The 25858-nt window shown below is 38.4% G+C and overlaps 1 protein-coding gene across 1 annotated transcript in view; it reads right to left on the bottom strand.

The window, feature by feature from the left end:
- Positions 1-22512, bottom strand: part of LOC110286084 (retinal dehydrogenase 1) — a 41120-nt gene extending 18608 nt beyond the window's left edge. The window contains exons 1-7 of the mRNA XM_021152543.2: positions 22382-22512; positions 13486-13590; positions 6844-6984; positions 4772-4901; positions 3208-3269; positions 1494-1622; positions 170-283 (exon numbers count right to left, since the gene is read on the bottom strand). Coding sequence (XP_021008202.1) covers positions 170-283; positions 1494-1622; positions 3208-3269; positions 4772-4901; positions 6844-6984; positions 13486-13590; positions 22382-22447 — 747 coding nt within the window. The 5' untranslated portion in view covers positions 22448-22512. The remainder of the gene's footprint in view (positions 1-169; positions 284-1493; positions 1623-3207; positions 3270-4771; positions 4902-6843; positions 6985-13485; positions 13591-22381) is intronic.
- Between the last annotated feature and the right edge of the window lie 3346 nt (positions 22513-25858).

The following is a 25858-nucleotide window of genomic DNA, read 5'->3' as shown; positions in this document are numbered from 1 at the left end:
TTCTTTGATCCGAAATTCATCCAGCTGTGCTTTATAAACATATTTTCAAGAATTGAATAAGTGACAAATCATCAAAGTAACTTTTGTTCTAAAAAGCATTGGCTGAGAAATAGCTGCAGAAAAGATGTTTGCTCTCGTAGGAGATGAGACATTCATAGATTGGCCCTACCTGTGTTGATCCAGTGAAGGCCACCTTGTCGACATCCATGTGAGAGGAGATGGCTGCCCCTGCAGTTGGCCCATAACCAGGGACAATGTTCACCACGCCAGGAGGAAAACCTGCCTACAAGCAGCCAACAGATGGAGAATTAAATTCATAAGAGTTGGGTACGTTACTGAAGCTGTGTTCTTAGTCTAACCTTACAAGTTTTTCTTCCAAGAAATTTCCACTTACATATTTATTCTTTATTATGACTCTTTCTTAGTTTATATGAAGACATACTCAAAGGGGATATTTTTTTTCTTTCAAAACCCCAAACCCCATTAATGGATCGGATCATAGTTCTAATGATTAGCTGTGCCAAATGTCAGAAGAGGGAACTCCTAGGATCCACAAAAGTATAATGCACTACATAGACAGAAAGAAATCATTTGGTGAGATCAGCAAGGCTAGAAACCTAGAGGTCATGTTTTCAGTTTTCCAATGTTGACTTTTCATGAGAACAGCTAAGTTACAAATCCCGAGTGGGATTGTTTGATCAGTAAAACAGCACATAGGCAAAGCCTCTTTATAAAGTATAAAGTGTCCTATCGACAGCATCAATGTCAGAGCCTTGATGGGCACATTAAAAGTCCATGCTTTTCGAATAAAAGAAGCCTCATTTTAACAAACTTTTTGTCCATTTTAGCTTGAAATAAAAAACATCTTAAAGATATTGTTTTGCATTTTGAAATTCTAAGTTGAACTTTTGATGTAATATTAAGGATGAAAACCAGTAGTGTTTTAAAGAGGTGAAATCATACATTTTGGTTAATTATATAAAGGTGTCATGTTGACTGCACTTTAAACAGGAAAGATAATGAAGATGAATATGAACACTGGCTATATTCTTTGCATATTATGGCCCAATATTTAAACAAGTATATTACCACAGTTGCCTCCAATCTTTAGCCATATTAAAACTAAACTAAATGAAAGAATTTACAGAAGCAACCAGGCCAGTTATAAATGTGGCAGTGTCAAACAAGTACTTCAGCATTTGAAAGAACATTTTCTTTCCTCCTGGATTCTGTTCACGAGACTTGAACAATGTAAGTGACAGATTACAGGGTGACTGGTTGCAAGCCTCTGAGTCTGGCTTCCTGTCATTATTTAGGTGGAGATACATTCGTGCTGACCGACAACATCCCAGCCCTTAGCTCAGCTGCATTTATCTGCATGACTGAGCAGGAGCCATGTGTGAACAGTGAAGCTCACAGTACATATGAACACAGCCTGTAAGGGAAAGCAGGGACTCAGAATCTGCCTGCATGTTTAAACTCAGGAAACTCACCTCTTTTATTAAAGATGCCAGGTGAAGAGCCGTGAGAGGAGTTTGCTCTGCTGGCTTGACAACCACGGTGTTCCCACAGCTAAGGGCAGGGCCTATCTTCCAAATGAACATGAGCATTGGAAAATTCCACTAGAAGGCAAAATTGAAAAAACGGACCCTTTACATTGTCTCAAACCACAGTTTCTAGAACAACCTGCCTTGATAGATGTTGAATAAAATCTTTTAAGTTCTGAGTACTTATCTGAAAAATCTCACTTAGAGTCACTGTTAAAAGCAACTAACACATGATCTGGACTCACCATATAGAAGGGGACAGGAAAACACTCCTAAATTTAGTTGTGTGCTGATATTTTGAATGCTTATTCTACGAGGAAGAATACTTTATAGTTTTGTATATAAATAAGCATAGTAGATGTTAAAATGATCTGACATTATCTCCCCTCTATTTTCCTGGAGTCCCTTTCTTGAATTTACCTAATTATAATACCTTTTAGTATATTTAATGCCAGGAGACTTGATTTTTACTTTTTGGAGTCTAGAGACTGAAACCAGGCCATGGATATGTTGAAATTGTTTTGCACAATGGAGAGGTAGGTTCAGATCAGGACAAACGATATGTTAAAGGCAAAGGACGTTCACATCCAGAGGGTGAGTACTTTGAGTTCAGATCTTTATTAAACCCTCTAGCCAGCTGTAAGAAGTGAGATATGTGACCACTTCTCTGCTTATGCATTCACCCAGCATGAGTCCTGAAAACAATCCTTGCTACATTAAATGGATATCTTCTGAATCCATTGAGAAAGAAAGCTGGGGGACAGCACAGCCCTGTGTGAGGACCAGGGTTAGATCCCAGAGCAACAGAACAAAGCAGCTAAAGATAATGCTTAGATTTATTCAAGCTACTCGCTGGTAGTATGATGTAGATGGACTTGAGTTTTTTAGGCTTTGAAGTAGAGAACACTTCTATTAAATACATTGATATGTTCAGTCTCACTAAACAAGAGTCACTGTCATTTCACAAAAAAATGTAGGATGCCTCATTATGTTTTAATTTGGCCTTTTAAATTATATCAGCTGTATATGGTTAGTGTCCTGTGTGTCAAGTTTAGAGGCATTCTGGTTCCATCCAGAAGTTGATTTTCTGACAGAAGAATTTTGCGTCCCCAATCCTGATTTCCGAAGGTACAATGCAGGTCACACACTTTTCCAATTTTTCAGATGATCATTACTTCTACGTAAGTCAAAAGCCATTTTCTAATATTTTAGCAATCTTGCCGCAGTTCCTATCCATGGTGAGACATTTCAAGGAGACAGAGTGCTGGAAGTTGTAAGTCCTGCTGTGTCCCACTGAAGTGGAGTCCCAGAACAGATGAGCCATGATAAACCTTTACCATATACTTACAAGGCACAGCTCATGAAACCAGAGCATCGCACAATTTCCAGAGCAAGCCATGCAGCCAACACTTAGAGGTCATATGATAACATTGAAATGCCTTCCAAGGGCACAGCAGTACATCCAAGAGTTTCAGGACCAGCTAGCTCATACCTAAGAAGCTCAGTTACAGGACAATAAGCTTCAGGCAGTCATGCTTGTTGAATTTACTTCATGCATAACCATCAAATGTGCTTCACTTGTGTGGGAGTGTGCTTTATCATCAGATCAATGGAATTAGCCCTTTCTTTGCCCCATTGGGAGTCATGAAAGAGAACTTACAGGGATGATTTGGCCACACACTCCAATAGGTTCACGTCTTGTATAAGTGAAAAAGTCTCCATCTGGAAAACAGAGCAAACACACCACTCATTAAAGGCAAATGGGTTGTGCAAGGTAATATGAGGTTGATGTGAAAGGGGACAGCAAAGGGGAAACAAAAGATCCTATTTTACAAGGCTAATAATGTAAACAATGGAGCCCTCAAATGGCATTTTCATTCTAAAAACTGGGGTATGTGTAGCAAGATGGAGGGAGATCTGACAGGCAGTTCATTATTCCTTATATTCAAAATGGCTGCCTTCTACATCAGCCTTGAGTTCATAGAGTGGCACAGAAAGGAACTGGGAGATGAGAGCATCTCTCAGTAAGGTGCAAATGTTTCCAGTGTCTCAAATTTCCTAGGATCATGAACCTTGAAGATGGTGAATGGTTTAAAATAGTAAAAATGTAAGCAGTGTTTCTACTGCCCTGAAATGGTTGGGTTTGTGTGTGTGTACTGCTGTTGTTGCTGCTGCTACGACTGCTACCTATTGAATGCAAATGCAGTGTCTTTTAATCTAAGGGAAACATATTAAAAATAAGCAAACAACAACAACAACAACAACAAAACATGTTTGAAGTAATGTGGTTCTTTCCCACCTGGATTTGGTCAAATCTAATGCCGTGTGGTTACCCTGGGGATTTTGCTGTTTTGTTTTGTTCTGACTTCCACAGGAGCTTACTGCTACCATAGCAAGTACTGCTCCTGTCAGAAACCACGGGCACTTTAAACAGTTTCCTAAGAGTGGAGAAAGAGCCCCCTTCATGGTGTCTGTGTGTTCTCATCCTTATCTTCTAACTTCCTGGTGACCACCTTCCATATTGAATCCTCCAGTTAGATTGGCAGTGCCCATCAGGGACAGAACTGCAAGTGGATTTTTTGAGTTCCTAAAGTCATTACAGTTTTAGACGTGAAACTCAGCCTCTACTCCATTCCCAAATTGATTTTCTTTCACTTGAAACCTTTTACATGTGTCTGTTCTGAGTAATACTTACACAATCACTTCCACGCAAACTTCTTAACTCAGCTAGTAAAAATACTCTCATCTTTGTTGTTTTTAAAACATGTTAATATAAATTAGTTTGTTCTCAATACACTGAGTTTAAAAGGATACAGATTAGCATACTTGCCTCTTTCTGGACCATTTGTTAAAAAAAAAAAACCCTATATTATAGGAAGGACATCAATGTTATGCAAATGAAGCAGAAATCACTAATTTGAGTAGGCAGCTTTGTACAGTTTGACCACTTAGACACCTCACTTGAATTTTTAACTGAATCTATGATAATTGTCTTACTTTAATGCAGTCTATACACTACATAGTTTTATTTTCAGCATAGTTAGTGGATTAAACTTCGAAAATGATGACTCTCAGTAAAAGTTCCTTCTTTGGAGTTTATTCAAAATCAAGGAGAAAATAATTTTTGCCTTACAGTTTGACATCTTCATCAGAATTTTAAAGTATCATTGTGATAGTGGCCTGGCCTATGATACAATTGCCATTAGTTTTCCAAGTATACTTACCACTTGGTATTGTTTGACCATGAATCTTGTCAGCCCAGCCTGCACAGTACTGTAATGCTTTTATGCAGCCTCCTAAATCCATCAAGTATGCATTGGCAAAGATTTTCCCACCATTGAGTGCCTCCATTGTCTGAAAAACCCACACAGAACACAGTCAGTAATTGCAACCAGAACATCAGATTAATAAAACTGCTCCATGGAGTGGCATAGATGGCTCAGTGGTTATGATGATGGGTTGGTGTTCCATAAGAGCCAGTTCACTTCCCAGCATGGAAGCTTACAATCATGTAGAACTCTAGTTACATGTGGTATTATGCCTCCTCCTGCCCTCTGAGAGCAGCGATCACATACATAGTGTGTAGACACACATGCAAGGCAAACATCCATGCACAAGAAATAATTTAAAATAAAAAGAATGACCATAAACTCATGTATATATGAGCAGCATAACTGGAGTCAGAAGTGTACTGAGAGGAGTAAAGAGAGACTGCGAAAGAAGTAGTAGGTGGCATGGGGGGGTGGAGTAGAGGGAGTTGGTAAGAAGAAGTTGTGGATGAATATGATCATTATCTATTTTATAAGTCTATGGAATGTTATAAGAATAAAAATTAAATTAAACATATATGGTCAGTATTTTCAGTAGTCAATATTTGAATATGAGAGAGAGCTTTGTCATCATAACGAATCTCAAATCATCTTGATTAAACTCCTGTTTTAAAAACATATCAAGGTCCTGGTAGGGAAGGTAGTAAGAGTCTGGTTGGCTGACCCTTGTGTTCTTTCTGTCACATTGTGAGTCCCTTCCAGCTAAGCAATGTCAAAGCACTAGACACAATTTCACAGTTACATAGCTGTGAATATGACTCGGAATTTCCTTGTCATATAAGAAGAGTTATAACAGGATCCCACATGCCATCCAGCTCTAGAAACAATTCAGTGTAGGCAAATTCTCAACGCCTGAGCAATTCTTGTCCGATTCCTCGAAGATAGAAAAATCTGTTCATCCGAATGAAGCTCTTACCACTTTCTCCACGAATTCTCCTCAGCGGTTTTCAATGATAATCCTCATGTGTAGGCAACATGGTAACAACTATTTCAATAGCCAGACTTTAAAGTTCCAGACATTCTGCCCTTGTAATGTCTTGCCTTCCTCCACTTTTCATTCTGATTATACAGGTCTCCTTGGAATCCTACATTCTCCGAGGTGATCACCCAATCTCTTCAGTTTATATTGTACACTCTCCCAGAATTTATACCCATGTAATTTTCTGGGTCTGTTTTTTATCCTCTTCAGCCTTTCAAGGTGACAGAGGCAGTTAACATGTTTCATACACAGAGAAGTGAGAGAAGCCATGTTTTCTGCTTTCTTCCTACATAACACAGAGGATGCTGTGGTTTTATTGCAACAGCTACTGATTGTATTTTCCCCCCAATTTTGATCAATTCAGCAAATTTGAGAAAAGCATGATTCTTTACAAATAATTGGTAATGCTCTCAGTAATATGAAGATAACAAAATGTAGTTTGAAACCTGACTGGAGGCCATGCCGTTTCCAGTTGGCTTCATTAAGCAGGGACTCAAAAGACAAGAAAATAAGTTCTCATCCGTAGTCCATACTGACATATCTATCCACAGAAATGAAAAAAAAAGCATAGCATCTAAAACAGAAGTATGATTTTATTCAACATTAAACCTACATTCTGTTTGTTAGTTCTTTTACACCAACAAAAATCACTTTGTCACGATATTGTGAACAGAAATCTGGGAGGAGAAGGAGCCATCGTAAAAATATTTTGGCTTAATATAATACAATTTATTTTAGAGCAATATTTTGGTACTTTTAAGAGATTCACAAATATTCCCCTAAAGACTTTATGATTAGTGAGTCTGAGAAATCAAGGGGATTGCTAGAGGAACATTTACCATGCTAAGGACTCTGAGAAGTTCTAGCGAAAACACAAGATGGTTGACCGTGTGTTCTCTTAACCAAACTGACTGACTGGACAGTTGAAGCAGTGAGAGCTCTGGGGAGTTCGCTTAAGTATCTGTTGTTGGCACTGGCTAGTACTCACAGCTAGCAGCAGACGATCTCTCTCCATTAAGTCAGCCAGCTTGTTCAGCAGGCGGCCCCTCTCTGAAGCATCCATGGTGCGCCATGGGGAGCCAATCTGGAAAGCCTGTCTTGCAGCCTTCACAGCTTTGTCAACATCAGCCTGGATATCACAGATCAGCCCATTCAGAATATTCAAAATACTAGATGAGCAAGCACAACATCACATCCTTATGAACTTAGAGATAGTTCTTACAAACAGAAGTCCGGAACATTTACACACTTAACAGTCTACTATGTTGGAATAGTTTCTCTTGATTAATATTTAGATCAAGCTCCAGTTGTCTATCAACCAGTTAATTGACTAGAGATGCCATGTTTTAATAGATGTCACTTTATCCTATTATAACAGGACACTGTTTATTTGAAATAATGTTCTAGTTAATCTACACACATTAGCTCATTTGATTCAGGAATAAAGACGACTATCTTCCTTACCAAATTAGAGCTAAAGTCCCAAATAAGTATCTTTTCACATTGTACCCAATTAAAAATGAGGGTTCATCATTTACATAGTTTGCATGTGAAATGTTTTAACAGTTGTCACACAGCTGTTAGCACTGTTTTGAGGGGTTTAAAGCCTTATGGACATAGGGACTGAGAGGCAGATCTAGGCATAGCATGACACATGGGTCATAACCAGGATCCAAGTGTCCAGAGATCTGTGATTTCTGGTCCACTGAAGCAGGAGGAATGCTAGCACCTGCCTTGACCATCAAGAGGAATTGCACCCTTTTCTTTTATCTTCTTTTATTAATTGATTTATTTTTTACACTCCATATTTTATTGATCCCCACACTGATTCACTCTCCAAATGTTTCACATCCCATACTTCCTCCTCACCCACCTGTCTCCACGTGGATGTCCCCAACACCCACACCATCTGACCTCTAAACTTCCTGGGGCTTCCAGTCTCTTGAGGGTTAGGTGCATCATCTCTGAATGGCCATAGACCCAGAAGCCCTCTACTGTATGTGTGTTGGGGAACCTCATATCAGCTGGTGTATGCTGCCTGATTGGTGGTCCAGTGTTTGAGAGATTAATCTCAGGGGTTCAGATTAATTGAGACTGCTGGTCCTCCTACAGAATCCCCCTTCTCCTCAGCTTCTTTCAGTCTTCCCTAATTCAAAAACAGGGTTCAGCGGCTTCTGTCCATTGGTTGGGTACAAATATCTGCATCTGATTCTTTCAGCTGCTTGTTGGGTCATACTGAATTCAACACTTGAAACAACGCACCGCACCCAGTACTTGTTAAGGAAGATAGTCCCTTGCACAGAAAATCCTTTGGTCAGCATAACTCACAACAAGGGTCAGCTATTTTGTATGGTAGATAAGAAAAGTAATTAGCACGCTGACTCTTGTTGTGGATTTGGTCTAATGCCCCTTGTATTATGTTAATCTGGTCCCCCAAATTGCAGGAGAATCTGCAGAAGAAACTGAGGGAACCCTACCTGCAATTGGTTTTGATTGGTAAATGAAGTTGTCTGTGGCCAATGCCTGGGCAGAGTCAGAGGCAGGACTGTTAGGATTTCTGGGCAAGGGACTATCTTCCTTAACAAGTATTGATTGGGTACAGTGAGTTGTTTCATGTGTTGAATTCGGTATGCTGTGGTGGCTCAGTCATAGTATTGTGTGGCTAAGGAAGAGCCCCACCAGCATCCCAGGCAAAAGCACACTTGGATAATGAAGGACAACAGCTGACTTTTTTTTTTTCTAGTTTCAACTCTGTTATGGTCTTTTGCATTGGATAAATCCACAAAAAATATACTGTTGATTGTGAAACTGTAAAACCCCAAGGGAAGTTTGTGACTTCAGAATGGCCCTTCTAAATATATGGAACTTCAGTGAGATGCATAGTTTGGGACCTGGCAAGTTTTTATTTGAGTGGCATACTTAATCCAGCTGTGCACTGTTTTTCTCTGTGATTTCATTACAATAAAGTGATTTAAGAGAGAGGGCCTTTAGGCTCTAGGCACAAAGGCAGGATCTTTATAGCCCCATTGTTACTATTACAATTAAGCATTGGGTACCTTGTTTTATAGGTAAGTAGTTTATGCTTGTGAAGCACAGCAAAAAGCAGAGGCAAATTTTGATTCTAGGACTGACCTCCATAGCTGCTTCTATCTCAGCAAGACAGTCTAACAAAGCTTCTTTGGGTATCAGAGTCACTCTTCTCTGAATTACAGACTATAAGACTTCTTGCTTCAGAAATCTGTCTGCCTCAGCCTATCAAGTGCTGGGATTAAAGACATGTGTCACCACTGCCTGGCTTCTTAATTCTTTTAATATACATCACATATTTAGTTATTTTTAGCTTTCTTATAAATCTAACATGTTGTTATTATCATATAAAGGCATGCATTATGCTGTATGTAATTTATGTCTAATATTTATATAATAATAATATTTAACTGATTCCATTATGTAACAAAATCTTTGCCTTAACCAATGTACTAATCATATAAAATGTTTTAAATAGGTTTTCATGATTTCATAGTTGACATTTAGTTTATTTTAATTCAAGGACTGGCATTTGTAAGATTTTTTTAAATTACTAAGACAACAATATTAACTGGGATTTTCTATGATCAAATCCTGGTGTCTAGGGAAAGTAAAATATTCCAATTTTAAGGCTGAGCGTGTACAGGCAGTTTCAGTGTGATTGTGAAAGCGAGAGCCTCTAAGACTAATTAGTGAAGGTCCAAGTGCCTCCATCTTTCCTGGAATACCTGTATATTAACTTCAATCAGAGATGGAAAAAAATTAGCAATCAGATCAGTTTTCTTTCACACCTGTCTCCAGCACTTACTTTAATGGCCATTTAGTATTATTATCCCTCCAATTATTGATTAGCTCACACCCCAGAATTACTCAGTGGCTCCTTTAGGAAGTGAAAAAGAAAACCCTTCCTTCACCCTTCATAGGCACACTTAACTTTCTAACGTGCTTTTGCTCTGGCCCCTGCCCCACCCTTGTGATACCAAGAAAGACAGGATGTGGCCCATTGGCAGCCCCATTCTGTAGTGAATGGAATGTCCAAAACCAACCATTAGCCTGTGACCTAATAAGTCAGTTCAGCATAATTGGTTTCTTGTGACTGTGCACTTTCCCAAGTTAGGACCTTCCACTATGCCATGCTAGCCACTCTACATTAGATTCCTCACCTTGCTTCAGCATCAACTATTCTAAAAATGCAAGTTGTTAAATAATTCCAAAACAGGATACAGATACAGGAATGTGGTCATGAAACAAGCCCTTGCTTATCACTGATAATTTCCTTAGAGGAACCGTTTGTCCAGCCAACCAGACTGGCACTGTGACATGACTTGCAGCTTGGCTGGCCTTGAATTAGTTTCTTTGATCTTTTCTGTGGGAGGGGCAGTTATCCCTAAGCACAGAATACAGTGCTCACGGGAAAGGTTGTTGGGTTGGTCACCAGCTTTCCCTTCTGCACCTTGGGAAGAAGGTAGATCTCACTGCCCACCACAGCAAAGTCTCAGCCTGGCTCACAAAGATTTTACTGAACCTAGGCAATCCTATTGACAAAAACAAGATGCCCACAGGAGCTAAGTAGTCAAAGTTTCAATATTAAAGCATCAAGAGCTTTCGTTAACTGGCATCTACAGATCATAGCCTTGAGTATAACTTGTATCTACACGGAGAAGGCATAGGCAGTGGATGGGCTCTTAGTTTATATATGTGCATGTCTTACTGTATGTATGGCTTATTCTTCTGTTTCTTGCCATTCTTTCTGGAGATAACTCAGAGTGAAATTCAAACTACAGATATCAAAGGAGAAAAGCACACCATTGTGTTACAGGAGCATAATGTGAAGAACAATCACAGGTAAATAATGGGTGCGAATGATTGTTAGTCATAGCTCCAAACATAGAGAACTGAAGAATGACTGAGGAGTCGGAAGTGTAATTACCCTGATCTGATTATCTTAAATAGTATACATATATTGAATTACTATGCTTTGTCTCATAAGTATATGTAATTGTTAGTTTATTATTTGCTTGCTTATTTATTTATTTATTTATTTACTTATTTATTTTGAGAGATGAGGTCTCTTGATGCAGTACTGGATGTTCTGAAGCTCACTATGTAGATCAGGCTTGACCCCAAACTCATAGAGATCCTCTAGCCTCTGCCTTCTGAGTGCTAATTTTGAGAGTATACATCCCATATTTGAATGTTAATGAAAACCCTTGGAAAAAACACAAATTGTTTTATGTTTTATAATCATTGTTTCTCGCACTCTGTTTGATACTCCATCCTCAGCTAATGACTTTAGCAGTAACTGAAAAATATTCTGGAATGCCAGTTCCCAGGCTCACTCTTATGTGAAAAGGTATTCTGGGAAGGTAGAGAATCTGGGCTTTATAGGCTTTCTAGAAATTATTGTGCCCACCAATTCTCAGAATCTCTACTTATGACAATAACTTTGTGAAAAAATACTAAATTCCCAATATACGGCATATGGGTTATATAAAAATTCAAAGCTTGCCGGAATAGAAATGTTTCCTTGATATGCCTAGTGTACCGGCACCTGATTTTATAAAAGTAGATACATTAGTGATCTGGAAATGAAGGTGTTCTCAGTGACCTGATGTTTTATGTAGCCCTCCAAGAAATTCCTACTTCCTAATTTTACGTGAAATGAAATAGGCGACAGAAGAGAATTATACAAATGGGGAACCCATGAACTCTCACTACAGAGTGGCTTGCCAGGACCGATTTTCGAGCACCACAGTGGGGACAAGCACTGAGGCAGTGAACAGCCATCAAGCTGTTTCTGGGAAGAAGTGGGACACTGGCCAGAAGTTGAAATTCTCATTTTGATGAGGTGGCCTAGTATGAGGCCATAAACAAAGGTTGTGTAGTATTATAAAGGTCTTTTTAATGGACTTCCCCTGAGTCACTGAGAAGTGGAGGGAAGAGATGGCAGGTTGAAGTCTTTAGTGCATGGGAAGAACAGATTCAGAGAGCATCCCACAAAGGCCATCCTTGTTCTCTGTTTATATCTTGATCTTTTGTTCTATGTTACATTCTGAGACCTTGTCCTTGAAGGTCCTGGTTTAACTTTGTGACCATATTACTGTAATCTGAACCCTCTGTCTCCACAAACCCTACAAAAGTCTAAACCTAAGATCCATGGCTATCTGAAATATGGCTGTGTGGCTTCATAAATCCCTTAATATTTGTGCTCACAGGGAATGAGCTGATAAGGTGTGGACAGAGGCAGGCCACATGATTACCAGTGAGTCCAGTGTCAGGAATCATATAATCCGCAGGTTTGCTCACTCCATCGTTTTGTATCTTACGTTACAGAGACTTAAAGCTTAATGTTTCTCAGTGGCTACTGAGCAGTAATATTTTTCAAATAGACTTGGGAGGCATATATATATATATATATATATATATATATATATTACATGTGTGTTCAGATGAAGATTCTGAGGGTTTTCTGGTTCTTGTTATTATTCAGCATTTGACATTTCACTATTATTTTTATAATAAATAGTGACACACTAGAAAACACTAATCCCCACCACAACACTAATTCTGCAGCCACAGGCTTTAGCTTCATCATAATAGTGGTGCCGATTTTGTGAGCTATTAACACTGTCAACTTGAGTAAAGTATTTAACCTTGCTATTCCTCTACTTTATTATCATCTGTAAGTTCAGCTAGAAAATGGAACCTTTCTGTTTTATTAGCTACAGTGTAACCAACGTGAGGTGAATCATGCTATCACTAGAACTGGCCATGTTTGATAAATACTAAGTTTATAATTCCTGTCTTCTGAGTACCTTTGGGTGTTGGCATTCTTGTGTATCTATTCATGTGACATCTAGATGCGGATGTTGGGTGTCCTCTTCAATATCTCTTTATTATATGCTTTGATACACTGTGTCCCACTGAATCTGCTGCTCACCACTTAGCAAGACCAGCTGGTAAGTAAGCCTGGTGTATCCGATATCTTCGCTTCCGTCACTCTGGGCTTATAGACATTTGCTACAAATTCTGTCATTTTTTCTGACCCTTTTAAATTATTTTATTTATTTATTTTTGTCAAATTAGTCACATAAAATAGTACTATAATTTATAATTGTGACTATTCAAAATAAAAAATGCTATGAGACATTCCATCAATTCAAAAAGTTTGTGATTCTATAAGTTGCAGTGCTTTCTAAAGAGCTTGGTAATTTTAAATGTTCATTATTTCACTTGTGTAATATTTTTGAGTATATTTTAGATGGATCTAGAAAGAAATCTCCCCATTTAAAAATGAAAGTTATTAATTGAACTAGAAATTGAATTTTCATCTAATCCATATTTGCTGACTATTACATATAAGCTAGTGATATTACAAATAAATGGCTTTTCTGTGGGTGGTAAGGGTCTAACTCAGACCCTCAGACTTGTTCAATAAGTACTTTTTACATTGAGCCATGTCCTTGACAAAAGAAAAATGCTGGACAACAGAACATTTAGCCAATACCCAAGCAGCCATGTTTTCATGTCTTTCATTGAACTCGTAGTGAGTGAGCTCATAACGGTGAGAAACAAACACTCTTGTGGGTGTCGGAAAACTTACCTTGTCCCCTTCTTCCACATGGCAGATGACCTCCTCAGTTGCAGGGTTAAGAACTGGAAATTTCTTGCCACTCACTGAATTGTGCCATTCATTGTTTATGAAGATCTGTGATGATAGAGAGAAAGCAAGGAAAAGCACTTAAATATGGCACAGGTTTGAGGGTTTTTTTTTTCAAGTAGTGTTGAAGTACTATATTATTTTTACAGATTGCTTGTCTTGCCCTGTCTCAAAATGTCCACCATTTGTTGTATTTATCATGTAATAAACATATGCACTCCTTTGTGCATAGTAAAATAAAATAAAATCTGTACCAGGTGTTTTTTCACCTTGACCTTTGGTCCCACAGTCCGTGAGCTCAGCCCATACACCCCCCCCTTGCCCCATTCACTGCCTTACTTACCAAGCTCCCTTCTGTTTTCCTTTCCTTCATATGTTTCTTAGTTGGACCCACAGCATTTTCTTGTAATACTTCAATCTAGTTTTATCAGCATCTCCTCATTACCTGTTCACTAGTTGCTCCAACTGAATGAAATTTCTTTTGTTCCAAAGTAACACACCAACCTCCTACTACAAAATGAATAGGCTCTGCTCTGTATGAAAGTTAGAGATACACAACCTGTGAGGTCAAAACCAGCCAATCATTATAGTTAGCCTTAAAATTAGCATAGAATTCACTCACTTTCAATAATTCTACCTTATTTCTGCCATAGGAATTGCATTATATGTCAGATTTTTGATGGGTAAACTAAGAGATCAAGTATCCCTCAATATGTAGATAGACATAATTCCATGCCCTATTTTGACAATTTCACTTATTTTCACTAAGAAATAACTCAACACTAAGCTACCCACATTTTGTTATGCTGTTAACCTAACCAACTAGTTCCTGTCTAGGTTTACATCCTTGACTCACTGAGTTCTCAGTGCCTGCCATGGGTTACTTCTGGCCCATGATCTTTTTTGGTTCAAGAGTCACTACAATACATTTCTTGTCATTTTGACATAAGAATCATGCATCTAAACTAAACACTGCTCCTTCAACCTAAACACAGTAGATGCCTGAGAAATGAGTCAAACTAGAATTATTGGAGTTCATCTGGTATGCTTTAGAAAACTGGAGAAACATGCTGTGAGTACCCAGGGCTCTGCATGATTTAGATTTAATCTTTAATATTAGAGACAACTGTGAATCCAGTGACTGTTTAGTTTTATATAAGCAAATCATGAATGACCACTTAAAAATTTTTATCAAGTTTTTTCCCTTGGCAATTTTATATGAGTACAAAATGTATCCTGATGAGCACAATGGCTCACTTCTCTAATCTTTTATCATCTCCATTTATTCTCTCAAGCTCTCTGTGCACCCTTTTTCACATCCATGACTTCCACGCTATTTTATTGTTTATTTATTTAAAATGTGAATTTAATGAGGATCAACTGTGTGTCCAAGGATTTGGAAATATCCATTAGAAGCCTGGTGGGGTCACCAATGGATATACAAGTAAAAATGATGACGATCCTACTTCCTACCCCCAGAATCCATCAGTAGTCAGTAGTTTACCAGAGAGGCTCAGGGTCCAGAAAGCCCCTCTATGATCTATGACTGATTCATAGGCACAATTTCATGTTGTCTCATAAAGCTACAGTCACTATAGGATCATGGCTTGCTTTGGCTTGGCCATGCAAAAATGGTCACAGCTTTGATCAGAAAATCACTTTGTAAAATAATGACCAAATACGAATGGAAAATGCTGTGAGAAAAATGGAAAGTATATTAAGTGTACCTTGATCTTGGAGCTTCATACTCTAAAAGAGTGGATTTCTAATCAATATTAGCCAGTAAACTGAAGAGTCAGATAACCAAAGTAGTATTTTCATCAATAAATTTCGTGGCAAGACATGTGAAAGAGAGGGGTGTGGGATTGGAACAATATAGACCAATTATGAACAAAGCATGGGCCAATCTTAAGATACTTACAGCACAGCAAGGGCTCCACTAGAATCAAGTAGAAATGAAGCCAGCATCTAGCAGACTCTGATGCCCAGAGAGAAGACCCAAAAGGTTGTTTTAGGAAATAATTCAAATAGCTAATGTTGATATGAACTGGAGTAGTCAGATCTAGAAAATTGCTCCAGAGGCTACTTCAGCAACCCAGCAATGAGGCACAAGGTTACAGAACAGCAAAAAACAGTATAGCCTAAGAGGTAAGACTCAGTAGTCTTACAGTAATAAATTACATGCATTGTCCATCAGACACTTCAGGATTAAGACAGAACTCAACATATGACATCCTTTCCTTCCTCTTATTTATTAGTTAAAGCGAATTAATTTCTCTTTTCTCTGTCTGACTCTGTTCTCTTGCTGTCTCTGTCTTTCTCTCTGTCCTATTTAAGTTTCTTAGAGTTATGTTTTTATTACCTTCTAGCTATTTGTAAGAGCAAATATATTTGAATAGCCACCCTTCCTATAATTTTATTAAATGGATAATCTAGGGCAACAAATGTTTATTAATCATTAAACCAATTTGAGGCCTATTAAATGTTCTCTCATGGAGAGAACAATACATTCCATTTGCCTTTTGCTGTTGTCAATTTAGGGTACAGGGATGATACTATTAAAATAAGATATTTTGTCACACTCAACCATTAACTATGTTCTAGTTATAAATACACTTGGGGTGCGTTAGACTACTATGTACAATAGATATTAACACCAAGTTACAGAAACCACTGGAATTTTAAAGGTATCATTTGCAATCTTAGAAATCAAAGATTTTTATTTTAGTATTTGTTTTCATCTCATAAAACAGTAAGAGTTTGTAGGGAGCTTAAATTTGACTTCTGCCTTTTGTACTTTCCATTTATCAAATTAAAAATGATGTGCATACTTCTGTCCTATTTTCCAGGCATATTTTAGCATCCCAGCTTGTAATTGCTATAAAAATCAGTGATCATGCTCAGTGGTCAGTGCAAAAGTTATTGAGTCTTCATATATTTGATGAAAAACAATTCTAAATAAAAATTTTCTACATTCTTGTTTTTCTTCATATCATATAAAATTTTCAATTTTTACTACATGAGAAATCTCTTCAAAATATTTCTGATTTAGATCAAAATAGGTTTATTAATGGACATAGTAAATGACTCCTCTTATTATCTGTTGATAAAAAATTTGGTAGCCTGTCAGTTCTTAACTTTGTCAAACAAGATGTCCTAAATTCAAATGATTTCTGCACAACCCAGTTATCAGCTCAAGGTCCTTATAATTCAAGTCAATAGTTTCATAGTTGCTGAAAATGTATACACATTAAAATTTCAAAGCACAAAGTGTTTTAGGATATTCTTACTGTAAAAAAAGCTAAAGTCATTTCTCACCAGAACAGCTGTGTGTGTTGCTAACTCTGAAAGCCAGAGACACAGTTTGGGGACTGATAGGGGGCAGTGCTAACACTCATGGAACCACAGATACTATAAAGTGTACGTTTTCTCATCTTCAACAACTGAAAAGGTGCCAAGACTATGGAAAAGGTTGAAAGAAGAAGATGAAAGACAGGGTGGAGTATATTAGGAGATGGAACATGTCAAGTGGTGTTTTAAACATTAAAAATAATCATAGCTAGACTTCTCATGACTGTTCTTAAGCTTAAGCCTTGAGGAAGCAAATCAAAATATTGTGAATTAAAATTGAAAAGGGAAAGAGAACGCAACAGGAAATAATATATAGTAGGATACTATTTGCAGTCCAGGATGCGGAAACAAAATGAGAGTAACCAAAATGAATTGGAAAAAAAAACGTAGACTTCGTGATATGTCTCCTTTACACTACTCCTCAACTAGTAACTGCATAGTCATTTGTCCTATATTAAAGCCTTGCCAGACAAGGACAAATAAAAGCACTTCTATCTATCTTGAGGTACATTATCACTAAGTCCAATAGATGACGAAATGACAGCGGAACATCTTATATGTCCTGAATCAGAATTAATCTATAGAAGTATTAAAAAAGCTTGTGTATATATTTTCTTTTTAATAGTATTATGTCCTCTTCCTTCTAAAGAAAACAGCAGTATAGAGCAGAGATATTGACTCAAGTTGGACTACTCTTCAAATGGGTCCCTCACACTCTCTAAATGCTTCTCATATAGCCCTCTTATTCTGAAAAGGAGTCAGTGAAAAAATTCAATAGCTATCATCTATGTTTGAAAAGCCAAGTAAACGTGCAGTCCTTAAGGAATGGAAACGATAACTTTCAAAGGGTCTCTGCTATTTTCTTTAGGATTTGTGTTGAGGGGATATTCTTGAAAGAGTCTGGAATGCCACTATCATTAGTAGTCAGTGAGAATAGGATGCCATAAAGAACTCTTGTCACCCGAAATGCTATAATCTGTCATTTTTATACTCTGATTTTGTATGCTACGAGAGCTGGGTAACTTTGAAGAAGTCAACATGTTCTCTGAGCTTAGCTTCCTGAGTTTGTAAATAGGACTATGGTAATATTTTCTAGTTCTTTTCTACTAGTTACTTATTAATAGCAAATGAGATAAAGAGTTGAAGTCAGTTTCACACAGTTTTAAGTAATAAAGTCCAGATTTTACCAGCCTTGAAAGCTGAACAAGTTCAGGATTCTAGGATTCATCTCAGAAAGGATAGTTCAGGAAAGTACCACATGGCAAGTGTTAGACACTGTCTGCTTTTCACAAATGAGGGAGTTAATTCTTACACCCACTTTCCCAGGTAGTATCTTTCTTACATGCTAATTCACAGACAGAAAAACTTAAATACAAATAGATTAGAAGCTTGGCCAAAGTTAGGTCATGAAATATGTATGAACTCTGGAAATCAAATTCAGGTCTGTGTACGTTAAGCAGCTACATCTCACAGAAATTCACCTATTTGTTCAACAGTTTACAACCTTTGAGAAAATAAATATAGTTTTTTTACTTAGAAGTTAGAAATGATTTCTCCAAATAAAGGCTGACATGGCACAGTTAGCTTTATCTCCTGCTATAACTAAAATTTAACCCACAGGACTTGAACTGATGCAGTGCACATGGAAAGCGTGCACCTGTGTCTCAACTCCTTCCTCACAGTTTTTTTTTTTTTTTCAGTCGAGTGAGCAAAACTGCGTCTGCCCTCCCCATTCTCTCCTTTCTCTCAAAACTGGTGTCCAAAAGGTAGTTCTGCCCTCCCTTAAGCATGTTCAAGACTTCCCCCAGATTCCATTAGTCAATGTGGCCCAAAAAGGCATCCTCAGAGCCCACATCTATCCCTTTGACAAATACCTTCAGCTTTCTTCCTGTAAGCATATTTCAGAATTTTCTATTTAATGTATTCTAGCTGCTTGTTTGCTGCCTTATAAATCCATTAAGAATATAATTTCTCTTGTTTTTTTTTTCAGTCTAGTGAACAAAATTGTGTCTGCCCTTCTTATTCTCTCCTTTCTCTCAAAACTAGTGTCCAATATCTTCCCATGGCCTGAGAGAAGCATCCAGAACAGTTCACTCACCATCCTCCAGGATTCAGGAATGGGCAAATAAAAGCCAAAATGACAACTGCACAGCATGTGAATTCTACGTCCCTAAGTCATGGTAGGGGCCATGTTAGCACGTGGTGACAGGCAGCCAGCCTTCAAAGTCATCCTCAAGCTATGCAAGTTTACGTTACTCAGCCCCTTTCTTTCCCTTGTCTATCTAAAAGAAAGCGGAGCTCCGATAAGGCTGCTGTGAGTCAATAAATGAAAATATTGTAGAGTTCTTTGGTTGTAATTATTTACATAATAAGAAATATCACTAGGAGCTGTAAATGTCTCCTGTGTATGAAAGATGTTTAAATTAAGGAGTTAAGTTCAATAATTATTCTAAGTATTAAGGATCTGAGTCTTTGTGGAAACATTTATCTTCTTGGATTTCTTAATAATCTATTTTTAAAGCAAGGTGTGTGGAATGAGAAAGAAAACTTGGAGTGAGAAAAATCCTACAAGAGGAAAAAAACCTTCGAACCATGAAAACCTGGGTAAACCTTGGAACTTTACCCTGGTAGTCGAGTAGAGCAATGCTACTAAGACAGATTAACAGAAGAAGTATGAGAAAATGAGATGAGATTGACCCTGTGGAAACCTAACTTCGAAAGGTTTCAAAGAAATACACAGGATCAGGATTGCTAATGCTAGACACTCCCTGTGAGCTGGGGCCTGCCTCAACTGCTTCTTGCCAATTAAATGTGGAGACAGTTTGTACCTCCTCAGGAAATGGGACTCCTCATTATCCTGTATTAATTGGAAGAGATGATAGAGGAAATGATAGAGTCAGTAAGGAGTCCTGTAACTTTCAGAAGAACCCTTCTTGCAAAAGCTCCTTAGCAGGGATGGAGGTAACATGTGCCATTTACTCAGAACTCCTGAGCGGGTAATGAAGACAGGGATGTGATGGGGGCTTTTACATTGCCTTACAAGATAATTTATCTCCAGCATCAAAGAGGAACTAAACTAGAGAACAAATCCTAAATAGATACATCAATGAGTTCTCTGGTTGGAGAGAAGCACTCTGAAGAATAAGAGTACGCAGACATTTGACTATAGTTGATAATCTTTGTATTTTAGTTATTATTTTTCTCTATCCCCTGAAACACCAACTTGATTTCTGCAATAATGAAATAAAAAAAATCAATAGGAAAAATAATACAGAAATTGAGACAGTGGTTAGAAGAGGCAAGGTGACATATACTTTTAATCCCTGACTTTTGAAGTTTCCAACCAGGAGTGGAGTTAGCAGCCATTGCTTTCACTCCATCTAGGCAGTATGAATCTAATACTGCTCTTCAGTGGGACACAGTAAAAGGAGTGGCCACAGGCATAGAGAAAGCTCCCCATTGAGATTTAATTGCATACATAACTGGTGTCCTCCCAAGTGTGAAAATGCTGTAGCCAGCACATCAAACAGTATAGTACTTACTGACTAGAGCAGATGTATATAGAAGATAGGTGGAATACTGGCGTCCACCATGTAGCACTGCTTATTATTAACTAGAGAAGTATGTGAACACCAAACAGATCCATTCTTGGCTCTGAAATACTTGGGCCCATTATCTAATTCATTGAAACTGAAGAGGTTTCAATCTGCAAACATCTGTCTGTGTTAAGGGATTACCGGTCTTGTGTTTGTATATGAGACTTAAAGGAACACCCCCCTTTTCAAGAACTTTCATTTGCATGCTTCCTTAATAAGTATTAAATTAAATTTGACCCAGTGGGGAAATAGTTAACTTTAAAAACTTCTTTGAGATCCACATCCACACAAACTCAAAACCTTTGTAAAATTCGTACATACAAATAAATACAACTGAGGTAAAGAATGGTGGAGCATCCCAACTACCCAAAGCCATTTCCAGCTGGCATCATCTAAATGAAAATCTTCTTGGTGATTAAAATGTAATGATATAACCAGTGCCAACAATTCCAATCTTCAGGAAACACTGGCTGTATAGATTTTGACAGGAATCTTTCCCAAATGAGAAGTGATGCTGAGAGTTTCACATTTGGTTTGCACATACTTTTTATATCTGTGAGCTGTTGGAGAGAGAATGTGCACTCCCTACAGTTTGCAGCTACCAGTTTGAGGGGGAGGGAGAAAAAGGAAAGAAAGAAGAAAAAGAAAATCTAAATCAAAAGGCATTTTCATTTTTCTCAAAACTTGGGAAATAAGGCTTACTGTATTTCTAGCTGCTCCTCAGCCAGAACCGAAGTTCACTCCTCTCTGCAGATCTTGCCCCCAAGGAAAGAGCCCATAAGCCAGGCAGCTCCTTCACTTCAGGTGCTTAGGAAAACTCAAAAGGCTTCCGGGTTTCAAAGCCACACAAGTATGTGCATAAGACAATAAATGAACAAGAGACAGCATTTGGTCCCTCAGCATCTAGGTTAATACTCTCGGTTTTTATTAGCAAATATAGAAGTCAACATAGCTCTCCCCAGCATTGAAAAGTTCATCTCTTACTTTACTCTTTGCATCATACCACCCAGCTAACTTTAAGAGGCAAGAGGTTTTTCTAATGTGTGTGTGTGTGTGTGTGTGAGAGAGAGAGAGAGAGAGAGAGAGAGAGAGAGAGAGAGAGCTACTTAAATATCAAACCCTAGGATGTGTGATAAACTAGATAAACTAGGCATGAAACTCCAGAGGAAGAAAAATTCAGAGAGCATCTTAGGACAAACCCAGCCTGATCATTTCTGACTCTCCCTGCCTGAAAAATTTCAAGTCTTGGGTCTCTAAATATTTATCAGCTAACAAACACATGTGTTCTCCAATAGCAACAAACTTTCTTGGAGAGATAAATAAATGTACTTTCTACCTCAAATAACTCAAGTACATTTTGGGGTTTTGGCAATAGTTGCCATGGGATGCTCAGAGTCATGTCCTCCAGCCTTAACCCTGTGTAATCAAACAGGGTCATGTAATACTGTTTCAGTGTGCTATTTCTACTTTAGAAAAAAAAAAAAAAACGGAAGGAATGAAGGATGGAAGAAAGAAAGGAAGAAAGAAGGAAAGAGAGAGAGAGAGAATAAAGGAATGAAAAAAAAATCCTACAAGTCTGTTTCCTTTCAGTAAGTTCCCTGTGGGCCTTACCATAAGTGCCCACTCCACAGAGTAATTAGAACCGCTCTCTATGGTTCACTGCACTCTGGCCCAAGAACCTTGAATACAGAAGAAAAACCCTTTCCTGGACATATGTCAAGGGATAAGCTTGTATGATATTGTCCGATATGGTTTAGAACTCACCCCTGAATCAGGCCACTAACTATGCAAGCCTTTTGTCTTCAAGTGTGCAAACAGCTGTTCCAGAGGTTTCAGTTGACCTGGGTTTTAACCAGGCCCCCCAGAGAAAGCCCTGTTCACTAGTGACTCACCTTGGTATGTTGAATCTTCAAGTCGGCCAGTGGGGCAGGGACTGCAGGTTGTGCAGGCGAAGACATTGCTGGTTTGGCTCCTGGAACACAGGTGACAGGCTCAGCAAATTGGTTCTGAAAGAGCCCTTGCTCCTTTTTATCTGCATGCACTAAGGGTTATTTGCATAGCGGGATGTGATTGGATGGGCAGACTCAGGGCAGGGCATGAAGGGCACCACTCACTTGTAACACCTAGGGCTGAAAGCCTTTGCCTTTAAATGTAAATCCTTAAGGAACCTGCACCCCAGCCCTGAAGTTCTATCTGGAGACTGCTCACTATTTACAGATGAATTAATTTACCAAGCCAAACCTGTGCTAAGGGTGTGTGTGCAGCTGCTCCAGACACTGGAAGCCAGTTATTATTTTTTTTCCATTCCCTTTTCCTGCTTTGTTATGCTACTGTGTAACTTTTTCTTCTCTAACAGACTCCGGAACAAAGGCATTGAAATGAAGAGGAGTCTAAAGAGACCTCTGTTCTCACGAAGAGATATGGAACAGAGAACCACAAATCTGCCTAACATGGATACCAGCAAATCCATCCGTATTCCAGCAGATCAGGGTGCTGTTAGGGAGAGATGCCCTTTTTCTACACTCGGTCTCCCAAGCTTAAAAGAAAAAAAAAATTCCACCAAACTCATGTTATATCAGAATCTTCAAATTGTCTTTGTACTTTTTGGTGGGAACAGAAAACGATGTGGGACTTTTCAGTCAGAGTTCCTTGTCACTCTCAGACCCTCATAGAGTATTACACCGAAGTTATCTGTGAAAACTCATTTAAAGCGAAAGTAATGTCTGATTGGGGAAGTGCGTGCACTTGTGAATCATTACTCTAAGCAGTGTCGAAGGAAAGAATGTAAATATCACCTCCTAAGAGTTTAAATTCTGAATGTTTTCATCTGGGAACTTGGAAAGGACAAATTTGAACTGTAGCATTTTCATTTTGAATACAATGCGTCTCTGTGTTGAAGCTCCAGCACAAGATATGGAAGGAACAAGATAACATTCTTAGGATGCTCTGGTTATAAGAATTAGTGATAACTTCTTTGTAGTGAAATTGCCACCTCCCCTGCATTTGGACTTAGCTAGGGGAGGAACAGGGACCTGGGAAGTGTGTTTCTCTTTTTGCCTTGACTGAGCTTCTCAATTTGTAAATACAGAGAGGAATACAGCTTTGGTCACAGGCCTTGAAAGATAAGGCTGGAAATTCGCCTCAGGCAATGTACCCCAAGATGTTATTCCTCTTTTCCAGACCTTCATTGATATGGATAATATGATCCCCATATAGGGTCCAACTCAGTTTGGGATATTCCAGTAAGTAGTTACACACATGGAAATTATGGTTAACCTTTTATGCATCTTAACAGGGAAGAATAGAAAACTTTTTCTTATGAAACAGATGGGAAATATCTTCATCTTCCTGGGACATATCAGTCCTGTTTGAAAGTGTTCTATATTAATTAAAATAAACAATAGACAACAGGTATATGAATTCTCATTTTAATGGAATTGTATATGTAAAAAATGGGAGGCAAGCCAGATCCATGACATTGACTGTTTTTTCTTGATTCAGCTATCCTGGAATAGCCTGCTTCTCTCTCTCTCTCTCCCACCCCCCTTGTTTTTTGAAAAAAAAAAAAAAGAATTGTTTTCTCTTTCATAGATATTTTTTGAGTTAAATGTGTAATTTCTCAACAGCTGTTACATAACACAGAGTGGTGCTCAGGCCAATTCCCAAACAGCTGTGTTTTGCAGAGTCACAGTTGTTTGTGGATTCAAAACTGGTTCATTTGATGTCTAGAAGGAAAAAAACAGAGGCTGCACAACATACTTGACATACCACCTTATTCTCTGAATGGGCACATCATTCATTGGATTTTCTTGGATAATTATGTAATAATGTGCTCTTCAAACAAAGCATTATGCATGTAGCTAAAGGAAACTTTCGAGACAGTTACTATGCCTGCCCATTTAATTTCCCAACCAGTTCACCAGTCCTTCTTCAAATTTTCTTTGTTGGCTGAGCTGATCTTTTCTTACCTGAAACCACAAGCCTGACAGATGTATTTCTGAGGCTTAGTTTTTTAGAAAAGTTTGTTTCCGGGAATGGTTACACAAGTAAAAAACTGTTTCTTTCCTCTTTCCCTTACAGATGAAAAACTAGCTTTTGGTAAGATGATGGGTACCAAGTATGCCTACTTTCAGACTGAAGTCGGAGTTGGGTATTTCCATCATATGCCAGAGCTAGTCATTTAACATGGGGACCTCAGTAAAGAATCTTTCATCATTTTCTTTCCTGTGACAAGCTAAATTATATATATATATATACACACATGCACACATACACACACAGAAGATAAAAAAAGATATTAAGATGATAGTTACATGATTGCCACCAACTTTTCCCATGGCTGTCTTGCTTTTAGATTTATTTTTCGGTTAAAAACAATATGTGCAAGTGTGAGAGGAAGGTATATGCTCATGAATATAGGCAGAGAGTGTCAGAGCTCTTGGTGGTTGTAGGTCATCTGACATGGAAGCTACACATAGAGATCGTACCCTTTTGCCAGAGGAGTGTGCACTATTAGCCAATGAGCCATCTCTTTAGCCTGTGAAGTATGTTCTTACACCAGTACAGTCAGAGACTACAACATCTGCTGTTGCTAAAACCACTCTCATCAAACTGCACTTCTGCCCATGGCTCCATTAGTGCCTGACAAGATAAAATCTCTTCCTTACAGGAGTAGCCGAGCATCTTACTCATATAAATAATTCAAATTAAAATAAGATTAAGTAACAAAAATTAACTTCTAGTCAAAATGAAATTTTCTGCAACAGGCAAAATAGTTGCATCCCCTAAAGCACACATGCTGAACTTTCACGGGCAGTGGCAAGGAGTGAGGACATGGGGTCTTTGGGATGAAGAGGGTGGTGAAGGGGAAGCCCATTTGTGGTACTAGAGAGTGACCCCATAACATCCTGCACACCAGACAAGCACTCTACCAGTGACACACAGTTCCAGCCTCTTCTGCCAGTTTCTTTTATGTGAAGATCCAAGTTGAAGTCTGGAGTCTGCTACCACCTGACAATGCTGAACTCTAATGGAGGACTTCTGGCCTCCATATCTTTGAGAAAGAGTTTTTTCTTGTTTATAGGTTTTAGAATTTTGTTGCAGTAGCCCAGAAAGACTAGGATGACTTTTTTTTTCTTTTTCAGGATGTCTGATTTTAAGATCCTGGATGGCTAACTGGAACTCAGAGTTTCGCTCTGGATGGTTCATGGGTCCCACGTGCCACCTCTTGAGCCCCTGCTGGCTTCAGCACGGTTAAGTTAACCCTGTGGTGTATCTACCTCTACATTGCAAGACTATAATTTTGTCCAATATAATATAACTCTTGGTCATATGGAGGGTTTAGGCTTAAATAAATTGTAAAAAAAATA

Source organism: Mus caroli, chromosome 19 (genome assembly GCF_900094665.2).
Source record: "Mus caroli chromosome 19, CAROLI_EIJ_v1.1, whole genome shotgun sequence".
Taxonomy (NCBI): Eukaryota; Metazoa; Chordata; class Mammalia; order Rodentia; family Muridae; genus Mus; species Mus caroli.
Note: the sequence above shows the minus strand (reverse complement) of the source record. Positions and strands in the feature narration are given on the sequence as shown.